Raw genomic sequence first — 12,828 nt, 5'->3', positions numbered from 1 at the left:
TGTTCAGCGGAGTGAACGTTATTACTTGGCGATAAAATCTCTCTCCCACTAGAAATCCAACACCAAAATTACGTTTTTTTACATGGCAGCTGTAACAGACGTCGGAAAGCCCAATGGTATTCTTGTCTTGCCATGTCCATAGCATCACTTGAATAACGGTGATGTCAGTCTTTACTCTGATCAACCAGCCGGGCATAGGCACCTTCCCATTAAGGGACCGGACATCCTAGGTGCATGCCCTCAAATCATAATCCTTATTACGTGTGCCGTGGGTAATTAGTTTTTTTTTTGCATTGCTTCCAAAAAAACATATTACACCTGTCTATACGACAATAAGTAATTTGTTTTACAGATATTTGGAAAGGCCATTGTTCTCCAGAATTATTTCGGAATATGTAATTCATTTTTAAAGTATCTGCTTTGATAATTTAGATAAGTACATAAATATATTTCTTACTAGCATTTCCCAGTGGGCTTGGCACCACCATACATAAAATGTTTTTTATATCGCAAGAAATTTTTCATATTAAATAAGTTTTCTTTATAGAACTCGTAAAATGTTTAAACAGTTGAATAAGTTGATTTTTTTCATTCAACATACTTTCTAAAGATATCACAATAGCCTTTTCTGTACTTTTTTAAAATTTGATTGTGGTGATCACCTATATACAGGTAAGGTGAAAGAGCCGATAAAAACTTGTAATTAAACTTTGATTCTTTAATTCAATTTTTTACGCTAAATAAATTATGCCAAAATAAATAAAGTTAAAAATGTTTTTCCAGTTCCTTGAATGCTCCAGTTTTTATTATATTTTCGTCCAAAATTAATATTAACATTATACACTTACAACCACAACAGTACAACAGTACAACAGAAACGCTCATAAGCGGCTGTGTATAATGTATAATCGTATGAGGGGAAACCATTACTCACATAAAATGTCATAACTCAGGAACGGCTGCACCGACTTCAATCACACAAACCACCTCTTTAAAGATAGAAAAGAACTCTAAAATTTTTGTGCCAATCGGTTCGGCGGTTCTTGAGTTATAAGATTACCAAGGAAATGTAACTTCTTTTTATATATTATATATAGATTATTTCAAAAAACAGTATATTACAGGCATTTCGTATGAGAGGAAACCATTACTCACATAAAATGTCAGGAACGGCTGCACCGATTTCAATCAAATTGATCGTAGACTACACTGTTGTTGTTGGTCTTGAGGTTAAGCGGTTTTCTGCTGCACGTCGATACGGCGTACACTTTGGCGTTTACAAACACAAAACAAACAATTCACTTTTGCGGTACGTCCATAGCATTGGCATGTGCTAACAAATTCACAACAAATTAACGTCGTTTGCTATTATTATTTCAAAAAACAGTATATTACAGGCATTTCGTATGAGAGGAAACCATTACTCACATAAAATGTCAGGAACGGCTGCACCGATTTCAATCAAGCTTCACACAAACCACCTCCTCAAAGATAGAAAAGAACTGCTCTTGAGTTATAATATTACCAAGGAAATGTAACTTATTTTTATGTATATAGAATGTTTGCTCGTCTTGCACGTGGTATTCTTTCAGTACAATATATTAGTATTTGAATGTAACAGCAAAACATTCAAAATTATTTCAAGAAACAGTATATTACTAATTGAATGTAAAAGCAAAATACTGAAAATTATTATATTTCAAGAAACAGTATATTACAGGCATTTCGTATGAGAGGAAACCATTACTCACATAAAATGTCATAACTCAGGAACGGCTGCACCGATTTCAATCAAACTTCACACAAACTACCTCCTCAAAGATAGAAAAGAACTCTGAAATTTTTGTGTTAATCGGTTCGGCGGTTCTTGAGTTATAAGATTACCAAGGAAATGTAACTTCTTTTTATATATATATGTAGATTATTACATTACAAGAGGTCAGTTAGTTTTTTCGTTTAAGTATCTTCTTATTGAATTTTTCTACAGCAGGAAGCTCTCTCATCATCGGAGTTATGTGCGTCAGAACTCTGCGTATGTTTTTTTATTATAAGGTCCTTCCAGTTGAGCTTAGAGTCAATTGTAATGCCTAAGTGTTTAGCTTTTGTATCAGTATTCGCGTCAGAGTTTCCAATCTTTAATGAGTCTATTGTTTCCTTTTTGTTCGTGTAATTCACTTGAATTGTTTTGTCGCCATTAATTTCTATATTCTATTTTTGAACCAATCCAGGGTTTTGTTTAAATCGTTTTGTGAATATTTTTGTGCTACATATGGGTCTCTATTAGATGCCATCAGTACAGTGTCATCTGCAAACGTCGCAATCATGCTGTTTTCTGCAGACTGCTCCTGCGGTGTAGATGAGATATAGAGTGGGTCCTAATACGCTGCCTTGGAGAATTCCTGCGTTCATAGGTTCAGGTTGCCTTTATCAAAGGCTTTAGCTACGTCAAGATGTACAGACACACATACTTGATTATTGTTGAAGTCATTATTAAGCATTCAATAAGCTTTTGTTTAAATCCGAACTGATGTTGAAGAATTAAATTCATTCTTGTTATGATAGGGTAAAGAATAGCTCCTAAAATATTTTTGATATTGCCGGTAGCAGACTTATTGGTGACGATGCAAACGTGGCATCTTTATTGAGTTTTGGGATCACAATAATTTCTTCAATTTTCCACGTCTTTGAGCTTTATAGCAACGTTGAAAACGTTTCTAAGATATATTATTGCGCTGTCGGACATATGTTTTACAATTTTTCCTGAGATGACGTCATATCCAGGGGATTTGTTGTTTTTTAATGTTGAAATATATCTTTAAAATATTGAGCTAGAATACTCGCTTTTTCCGATTATGTTCGGACCCATTGTCCGTTTGTTGTTCTTATTGGTGGGAGGTGTATTGTAGCTCCGACCATCTTTTTTGTCGCCTTTCACAATGAATAGTTTGTAGATTTTTTCGCGTCAATATTTTTAAGATAATTGTTTAGTTTTCTGTATTTTTCATGTTTGAATAGTTCTTTAACTAGTTTAGTTAATTTGTTAAGTTGTTCTTTATCATCTGGGAATCTTGCAGTCTGCCATTGTTTTTCTCAGTTTTATCTTTTGGTTTAGTTTCTTTTTCAGGAATGTTATACTTTGTAGTTTGGAGTTATAGAGTTGGTGTAGATCGGCTAAGTAACATAATAGTTGTGTCATTAAAAAAGCTATTGCAGTTTCAATATCGTTTTCAGTTTTTAATGGGATTGTCCTGTCCAGGCTTTGCTCCATTCTTTCCATTAAAGCCTCACAATCTGTTCGATAGTTATAGGAAATCCGACTAAATGTTAGTTGCAGGCGTTTTGGAGTTGTCAGGATGATTGGTGAATGGTCAGACGAAAGTTCGAGGCAGGATTACATTGTCAGCATTTTTAAATTTATTGATTTTGTTATGAAAAAGTCCAGCAAGTCGAGGGATCGCCTGTGCTAATAAATTCACAGTTTGATTTTCTGATGTCGTCAAGTCGAGCTTTTCCTTTAGTATTAGTCAGTCTTTAACCCCATGTCATTTTCTTTGCATGGAAATGACCTGCAGCTATAAATTTTAAAGTGTCTTTATTTTAATATTAAATTTTGGTGGGCAGTATGCAGCTAAAATAGTCAATAAGCCATGAGTGCCATTTAATGCTGTTTTGTCAGATGAAGTTTTGAGTTTCCAGTATATGTCAGCTTAGTCCGTTTGTCAAGTTATTTTCTTTGATCATCCATTTTGGTGACGAGAAGTGTTTTGATGTTCATCATGTTCAACATTTGATTGATTAGGTGACTTATCATTGTTTTTAATTCTTGTATATCATCGTTCTAACGCATAGAATATGTTTTATTTGTTACTTTGTTATTTGTTGTCTGTGTTACTACTTGTGCATAAATCCCAGAGATTTTTCCGGTGGGTTCGTTTGTGTCGTTATGCTGATTTTGGATTGTTTGTGGAGCAGGTATTTCCTTCTTCTGCAGAGCTGGGAAACGTTGTACTCCTAAGGATTTATAGACCATGCAGCCTTTGTAGTTTGCGGTGTGCTTCTCTTTACATAGAGCGCATTTAATGTATATCTTTTATATTAATACTACAAGGCCCGGCACTCGAAGTCTCACCAATTGAAAAAGCCATAAATTCAGTTTGGAAAATTACTTTTATTCAATCCGAAGTAAAATATGTGTGAAAATAATACAAAATTAAGAATCAGTTTTCTTTTACTCGATATGACCATCTTTTGCCTCAGAAACGAATCTGCCCGAATGTGACTTGCAGGTATTTTGGCCCATCGGATTCGTGTCTGGTGAATTTGAGAGCCATTGTGTGGACGTTATGAGGTACAAAACGTTGTTTTTTATCCATTCTTGGTTCACTCGAGCTTTTTGAGACGGTGCCGAATTCTGTTGAAACGTCCATGGTCTGCCACCGAAATGTTTGAGTGCCCACACCGTCAAAGCAACGTCCAGAAAACTTTCCCGATAATATTTCGCACTTACCTTGACGCCAGCCTCGATGAAAAGCATTGGAGAGCGCTCATCTGCGCTTACATCGGCCCAAACCATTACCTGTGGCGGTGCTGCCTCCTGGTGCCCAATCGATTACTCAAATTCTCTCCTGTGGTTTTGGGAGTTTACGCTCAATTTGAAAAATGTTCTCTTTTTTCGCGACAATAATTTTTTGTGTGCCCATATTTCTGGCAATTGATGCACTGGGGCAAAATTCTTTTCTGATGCGGAGGTTCACATTTTATTTTACAGTGACGTAAGCTCGACAAGATGTATATATGTATATATCTTTGTTCACGCTCTACAGAGAAGATAGAAAGAGGTTGTTTTGTCCCGTTTTTTTAAATTTTGTTTATGTCAGTAACTATATGTCCGTAGTCAGCGAATGTTATTCTTAGTGACACATATTTCGTAGATTTACCTTAAATCCTTTTTCTTCCTTTGGACGAAATATGTGATATTGTGTATTTCGTTCTTTTAGTAGGTTTATGGATGATGTGTAGTGTGTTGATTTTTTTGTGGTCGTCATTAGAGTAGGGAGGTCTCATCTGAGGCTTTGCTTTCATTTTCATGATATGCCATGCGAAAAATCATATATCGGAAATTCGTATATAGAAAGTTGTATCTAAAGGATATTACTTTGAAGGTGAAAAAATAAATATTGATGAATAAATAAATATTTTTCAAAAAAATAAAGTCATCCTTTGTTAATCAATCTTCTTATGTAACAATATGACATGCTATGCATTATACCTAAGCATCTCATCTATCGTTTTTTCTCGGAATACTCTTATCAGCTTTGAAACTTATCTCGCGGAAACTATACAAATCCCGTTTTTTATTGCAGAAAAACTTTTTTCTTTATATAAATTCTTTGTTTTCCATACAATTCTTAATGTACATAAATACATATATTGGTGAAGAAGAAATGACAAAGAAACGGTGATGCATAGCTTTTGAGTGTTGCGAAATTGTACATTGAGAATTACTGTTGCGTCGACAAAATTAAAAAAGGGAGAGGGGATAATGTTTCAGTTCCGAATCCATGACAGAAATATTTAAAAATTTGCATAATGTAAACTGTGACTACAGTGAGATAGCCAGTTTGGTCGAATATATTTTGTGTTTGCCGGGACTAGGGCTTCACTGGAACGGGTATTTTCAAACGTCAACAAATTGTGGGCGGAAGAAAAGTCACAATTAAAGCTCGATACGCTGAAAGAGATTCTTATGGCGAAACATAATTCAACATATTCGCGTGTAGAGTTCTACCACATTTTGAAAACAAGTCCAACGCTGCTCTATGAAATAACTGCAAAGGACAATTCTTTCACCAAAAATTACCTCAACGCTGAAGGCTGTGACGATGAAATATACGAAGAAGAAAACTTTTTTTGATAGCTAATTTGATTTTTTTGATAGCTAATTTGAAGTGATTGACAAGAATAATTTAGCATATGAGTATTACATATGTAGTTCTATCAGCGAACAAAATATATATTAATATCGAAAATTGTTTTCAAATTTGATATCGTTTTTTTTTCATTCTGATATCCCGCGAAATTAATAGACGTAGTGAGGCTTTTTTTCTTTTATTAAAAAGTGATGACATACTTAAGTATACCTACTGGCCAATCTGCGGATAGTGCAGCTATCTAAAGCAACTGTGTAAGATCTATAAATCTTTTAACGTAATTCGTTTTTTGTGCTTTTATTTATACATGCATATCTGTATGTATGAATTTAAGTTGCTATGTTTTGGTTACATAAATATTTACTTTAATTGCGACTTTTGATTTATTTGTATTTCATTGCTTTTTGGTGGCAGATATTACTTTCTGTCCCACTTGGCTCGACACACGCCCGTAATAAACGGAATAACTAATAATAATACTTTTCGACTGCGTAAATGCCTCATAGTTCAGAAATCAGTAAGCTAATGAGACGCCCGCACCAACGGCAATTTCAATATGAGCTCTGCTGAATCAGATTACACGCTGTTATAACAATACAATGTACTCATATTTACATATTTCTATTTGCGGGTTCATACAATTGTTCATTTATTTTTGTTATGGAAGAGGTAATGTATTTGATTTAATTGAGATTGCTTCAGCAGTTTTATGTTGGGTTAGTGTATTGGGATCACCGTGATTCCCTGGAGATGCAATCGAAAACTTACTCTGACCAGAAGCAAATAGGGATGGAGTCTCACGCTGCACTGCACGCTAAGGGAAGAAGTAGCAGCGATGGATGAATGGTTTGATTTGATGAAAGTATTTAAGCAATGAGTTAGATGAAGTTCGTTCTAATTGACCATTGTAGGAATTCATTGAAAGTGCCTTACTCGTATCCTAGAGGCAAATTACACTTTACATACAAGAGCATGCATACATACACAGTATGGGCACGTATTCATGGATGGAAATTGTATGAATGCATACGTGGCTAAATAGGCAATATCACAAGAAATCAATATAAAGAGTATTTAGTTTAAAACTCATTTAAATAGCACAATAATTTGAAGTAGCACAATAAATTGAAATTCGCTAATTTAAAATTCAAAAGTTCAAATTTAAAGCCTGCTCACCAAAAAAAAGCTTACAAGTATATTCAAAAATATTTCCCCTTCATTTGGAAATATTGTTGTAGATAATCAAAATCTAGTCGAAATTTTAGTCATATTGTACACCTGTTATGTTTTTATATTCATTTTTGTTGTTATATTCGTGTTCTTATATTCAATAGCTGCGAAATGATACTGAATTCAACACGACTTAATACTGGTGTTCAAATGTCAACACGGAATTCATGCAAGACTTTGAAGTGTCCACAATGTAACTGGCACTACAAATATCAGGAGACACTCGAGATTCACATGCGAGAAAAGCATCCGGATGGTGAAAGTGCTTGCGGTTACTGCTTATCTGGTAAGTAAGTAACTATGTATGTACATATCTATGTACAATTCTGTGGAGTTTGTTAACCTTTGAACTGGCTTGTAAAAATATACTTATATTTAAACATTTTGTTCACCCGACCCAATTGCCCTTTGGCAGACTACCATATGGTAAAACTCCGAACCCATTTATATCATAAAGTAGCTTTTCATAAAAAAAAAATCATTTGTCATCCGGAGGCGGCATACAACTCTTGACCCTTTCATTTTTAGGACAAAATACAGTTACACCAGCACCACCATTTTATTTCTGGCCTTGGGCACTTCTAGTATTGTCGGATGCCATCAGACGTTTCCATTGGAGAGAGTCACATATTTTACCACAAACGCAATCAGAACGTTTTTATGTGTGAGCCATATTAGTGTTAATTACATTGGCTATAAAAATCATTTCCGCAATAATATAGAATTAAACAGTGAATATTTTCGTGCGATTATTTTTAACACATTTCGAGATGGGTTAGCAAGACAAGAATGCATCGATGAACTAAAATCATTATACAATGATTAACCACTATCCTTCGATGCCGTGAAAACTTGTATAATAAGTTTTCTCGTGGCCGTTGTTCACTCAGCAACGAATTCTGTGAAAAACCTCCAAAATAAGTTACTGTGCGCGAAATGATTGAACAAGATCGTTATGTCACATACAATGGTATAGAAGCCCATAGAGAACTAAATATACTCCAAAAGCTTCTTGGCAATTTTGCTCATATTCCAAAGGATTGTCTAACTTATTTCCTAAGTTGTTCAGCTAAAAAATTTTTTGACAATGGCATCTCTCCCTCTGGTTTTGAGTTAAAAACAAATTCTGTTTTTAGCTTCGGCTCTCGTATTTTGTTATCTGATGATGTCGCTAATGGGGTTTCTAAATTGATTGGTGTTTTGAAGTATATAAAAAATTTGGTTAAAGTTAATTTTATATTAATTTGTTTAAAATTTCTGTCGTCAAAGTGGAGTCCTTAAAAAAAAGATGAGTTGGCTCGGGGAAACACACAGCCTTCCAAAGTCATCTGAAATAAAAAATTCAAAGAGGTTATTATTCCGTAGGTCCCAAACCTAAAATATACGTAAAAAAAGGAAAAAAAAAATGGCGGATTTGTGAAAAAAGTTCTCATAATCTAATTTTTTTCTCCATAAATTGTTTAAATTAAATACTTTATTATTAAAAAATTAAATGTTTTAAAGGTCCGAGATCTAGATATGTGTGTCTAGAATAACGGGTTAAATTTTTAGCCAAATCGGTTGAATAGTTTTGATTCAGTGATTCCCCGCAATTTCGAAAACATGGTTTTGAGAAAAACGCGTTTAAAGTTTCGACAACAAATTTTTTATAAAAAAATTATACTTACATTAATCAGCTATGCCCGGTGCATAGAGCAGTCCTTCCGTTTCCTCAAAGTTGTCATTTTCAGCAGCTTTTAGAGCCCTACGTAAAGTTGTGGCCTCTTTACGGTTGGCTTCTGCAATTTTCTCTGCCCTCAAAATCCGTGCATTGTCAACATCGTCAGCGTAGTCCCTGGCTGTTTGTTCTAATGTAACGCCCATTGTCTCCATAACCTTGAGTACAGGTAGAAAACCCTCATTAAAGATGCAAGTGGCGGTATTGTAAGTAGCAATTTCCAGAACGTTTTTCCCAGTAAAAGTATGCTTCGGAGCAAAATGCCATACACAGTGATTAAAACTTTCGTTGTTATTCCCGCCCGAACAGCTTTTCAATAAATCGTCGAACGCTAAAGTCTGGTACACTGGTTTTATGAGATTTATAACTTGTTCGTCAAACGTTACTGGGTGTTCATAAGTGCTCTCTTGATTTTCCGCTTTGAGCTGTTGGTACTTGAACCAAGAATCTGAGCAGTAAGAGTGCTGAGGGTTTTCGTTTGTTGACGTCATGTGGTAGAATGTAGTCCACACGACTTTCTTTATTTCTTCGAGAGAATGACAGTGATTGGGGATTGCCAAACCGTAGTACATAGACATTTTTAACATAATCTTATTAGTCAATTGCAATGGTTTAGGTTTTGGTGGCTCAGCCCTGGTCGACGAGTCTCTCTTTGTCCTACGCTTTTTCGGAGCACTTTCCTCGGTGCTCTTCACTTTAACGGCCATATTTGTGTTCTTAGCTGCCTCCAATTGTTTTTTCACTTTTGCGTACTCGGTAAGAGTTTTTTTTTACACCTTGAAGTGCTCGGTACATTCTTTTCTTCACATGCAATACACATTCTTGCTTCTCAACTTCTGGATCGAAATCCCGTTGACCTCCATTTTACCACTACTGCCTGCCCTTGTGGTTTGCTGTGCATTCATCTTTGTGATCATCGTATAAACTCTCGACTTCGATGGGATCTTTCGTTGCTAAATACTGGCATCCTTTACATATGCTTGACTTAACTGTGACGTCAACGATTTTATTAGAAAATTTTCCTATCAATGACACAATGTCCAAGAGAGAGGAAAAACCTCTCTTAGCCCGTGAACCATCTCCTGAAACAGTCAAGTGATTTTCTGGGAAACCTTCTGCCAAATTCTTTTCGTTTTCTTCCTTTATTGCTTTTTTAAGCACAACATCAGTAACAGATTTGACAGCGAGACTTATTTGCTGTATCACTTGATAATAGAGAGACTTATGAAAAATATTTAAATCCATCATCGAGCAAAAAAGATTAATTCCAGCGTGACCGATGCCAAGCAATCTCATTACATAAGTAAATCGTCGGTTAATCTCATTACATAAGTAATCGTCGGCATTTTTTATCATTGGACACGAATCAATCAGATATTCTCGGCACGAACACTTCACACATAATTTAAATCCTAATCCTCTAGGTGAATTTTTCAAAAATTTAGTATCACTGTTGCAAAGTTAACATTTTAACTGCGATTCTATCGCACCAAACACCAAAGCGAAACTGATTAAAACGTACTTGACAATAGAATCATGGTTTACTTCAAAATCACTGTTATCTTTCAGTATCAGCTTCTGCAATAAATTGATTCCCCTTAAATGATCTCTTTCTTTCACCTTTATTCTTGTGCCAAGCTCCATTAAAGCGCTTGTTTTCCATTTCAGAGCAGTGTGTATTCGTCGAGTGCAAAACGTGTACTGATGAACTGCTCGATGGTACAGATCAGTATATTGTATCAAATTCTTATATTTTGTCTATGTAAGTCGAATTTGCTTTCCTACACTATACGGCGCGCTCCCTTATTTTAGCTATAACTTTAAAAATAATTAAAATTTCTGTCTGAAATTTTTATAGTATATTTTTAAGATGTTTTTCTTCTGAAAACTGTAAAAAAAATTCGATTTTTTGAACCGTCACACGGGCTACTACCATAATATCAAAGTTATAATTTTGTTAACGGATTGTGAATTTTGTCAGCTTATCTAATATATATTTATAAGTAACAGTTTAATAAAAATAAATCGATTCATTATAAAAAATAAGTGTTTTTCGACATTTTCGCTAGACACCGAGAAAATTCTCTGTAACAACAGTCGCATTCTAAATCGAGTAAAACTTTGACAAAGCATCGCACTCGATCTTAGTTATCAAATTTGGGCTTTCATTCGATTTTTTTTTTTGCAAAGTATTAGGTCATAGGCAGCCGCCGTAGCCGAATGGGTTGGTGCGTGACTACCATTCGGAATTCACAGAGAGAACTCGGTTCGAATCTCGGTGAAAACACCAAAATTAAGAAAAACATTTTTCTAACAGCGGTCGCCCCCTGGCAGGCAATGGCAAACCTCCGAGTGTATTTCTGCCATGAAAAGGCTCCTCGTAAAAATGTGTGCCGTTCGGAGTCGGCTTGAAACTGTTGGTCCCTCCATTTGTGGAACAACATCAAGACGCACACCACAAATAGGAGGAGGGGCTCGGCCAAACACCCAAAAAGGATGTACGCGCCAATTTTATATATAATATAAATATATATTAGGTCATACTTGATCAACAGTCGATATGTCGTTATAATTGAAGGTATATCTTCTGATCCATCCACTGTCTCTTCTGGGGTCCCTCAAGAGAATTTTTTTTGCCATCTAAAGCGTTTTCCAATAACAGGTGTTACAGACGATGATTAACGATTTTTTATGGCCGGAATTGGATGGTATTGATCTGGACAACGTTTACTTTCAACAAGACGGCTCTACATGCCACAAAATCAACGAAACCATTGATCTTTTACGGGAAGAGTTTCTAGACCGTGTTATCCCTCGAAAAGGTGATCAGAGATCTTGTGGCTTAACACCTTGTGAATTTTTTCTTTGGGGCCCCGTAAAAGATAAGGTTTACGCCAACAGCCCAAGGTCGATTCGAGACCTCAAAGATGGAACTCATGAGGCCATCGAGGACATAGGGCAGCCACTTTGCAATTCGGTTATGGAAAAATTCATGAAAAGGATATTGTCCTGCAAGCGTGGTCGTGGTGGTTGACTCTAAGTGAAAGCGAGTATCATGTGGTTTTAGAATGCATTATATTCTGGGTAAAGCTAAGATACCTACCAGGGCTGTTCCTAATTGTGTAAAGAAGCTCGTGGATTTTTATCAAATATGGCGAGAGCTTTAAAAAAATTGTAAAAAGGTACAGGATTTCCAAAGACATCGCGAGGAGGAGTTTCTACAGAGCTCTCGAAGAGCAAAAAATGAAATATTTTTGTAAAACCAGAGAGAGCCTGGACGTCCGCGATACTAAAAGTTAGATAAATGGAAGATAGGACAAGCTTTAGAAAATTAACAGAAAAGAAAAAGAAACGAAATTAAATGCTTTTAGAAATTAAAATCAGACTTCCAGGATCAATGCATCAAGTATGATAGTAAGAGTTTAAAATATACGTTATATATGTATGAACAAGCGATACAAGATGTTTGAATATGCTTGAAGACTCTGAAAGTTTATGAAATTGTTGACAAGTCGATTTTTGAAGTGGCAGTAAGTAGCAATTTTTGATGACGAAGTTGATGAAGAAACGGAACGTTTTAGCAAAGAGAAAGCTTTTGTGATTTTGGAAAGAGATGTGTTCCATCGATGGAAGATATTTCTGTTTCTTGATATGGTAGGTGGTATTTTATATGTTATTTATATAGTGCTTTATATATTTCACTGGAAATATTCCTTTAATACTAAAATCAAAGCCACTCTTAAATGTAACCCAATATTTGTAAAATGTCTTCTAAGAATTGTAAGTATAGACAGAATACAAAATAAAGTTAAAAAAAAAAAATATATATATATATATATTTTGCTTGTAGTGTTTTTTCCTTGTTTTACAAGCATTTCATTTCATATTCATATTTAGTTGTGTGTAAGAACATTGGAAGGTATAGGTTAACACATGACTCCCATCCTAACA

General features: G+C 35.1%; 1 protein-coding gene across 1 annotated transcript in view; it reads left to right on the top strand.

The window, feature by feature from the left end:
• LOC129250613 (mucin-2-like) overlaps window positions 1-7,454 on the top strand; it is a 50,324-nt gene extending 42,870 nt beyond the window's left edge. Inside the window, exon 3 of the mRNA XM_054890220.1 lies at window positions 7,265-7,454. Coding sequence (XP_054746195.1) covers window positions 7,265-7,454 — 190 coding nt within the window. The remainder of the gene's footprint in view (window positions 1-7,264) is intronic.
• Window positions 7,455-12,828: the final 5,374 nt, after the last annotated feature.

Source organism: Anastrepha obliqua, chromosome 6 (assembly GCF_027943255.1).
Source record: "Anastrepha obliqua isolate idAnaObli1 chromosome 6, idAnaObli1_1.0, whole genome shotgun sequence".
NCBI lineage: Eukaryota > Metazoa > Arthropoda > Insecta > Diptera > Tephritidae > Anastrepha > Anastrepha obliqua.
The sequence above is the reverse complement of the archived record's forward strand: the minus strand, read 5'-3'. Positions and strand labels throughout refer to the sequence as shown.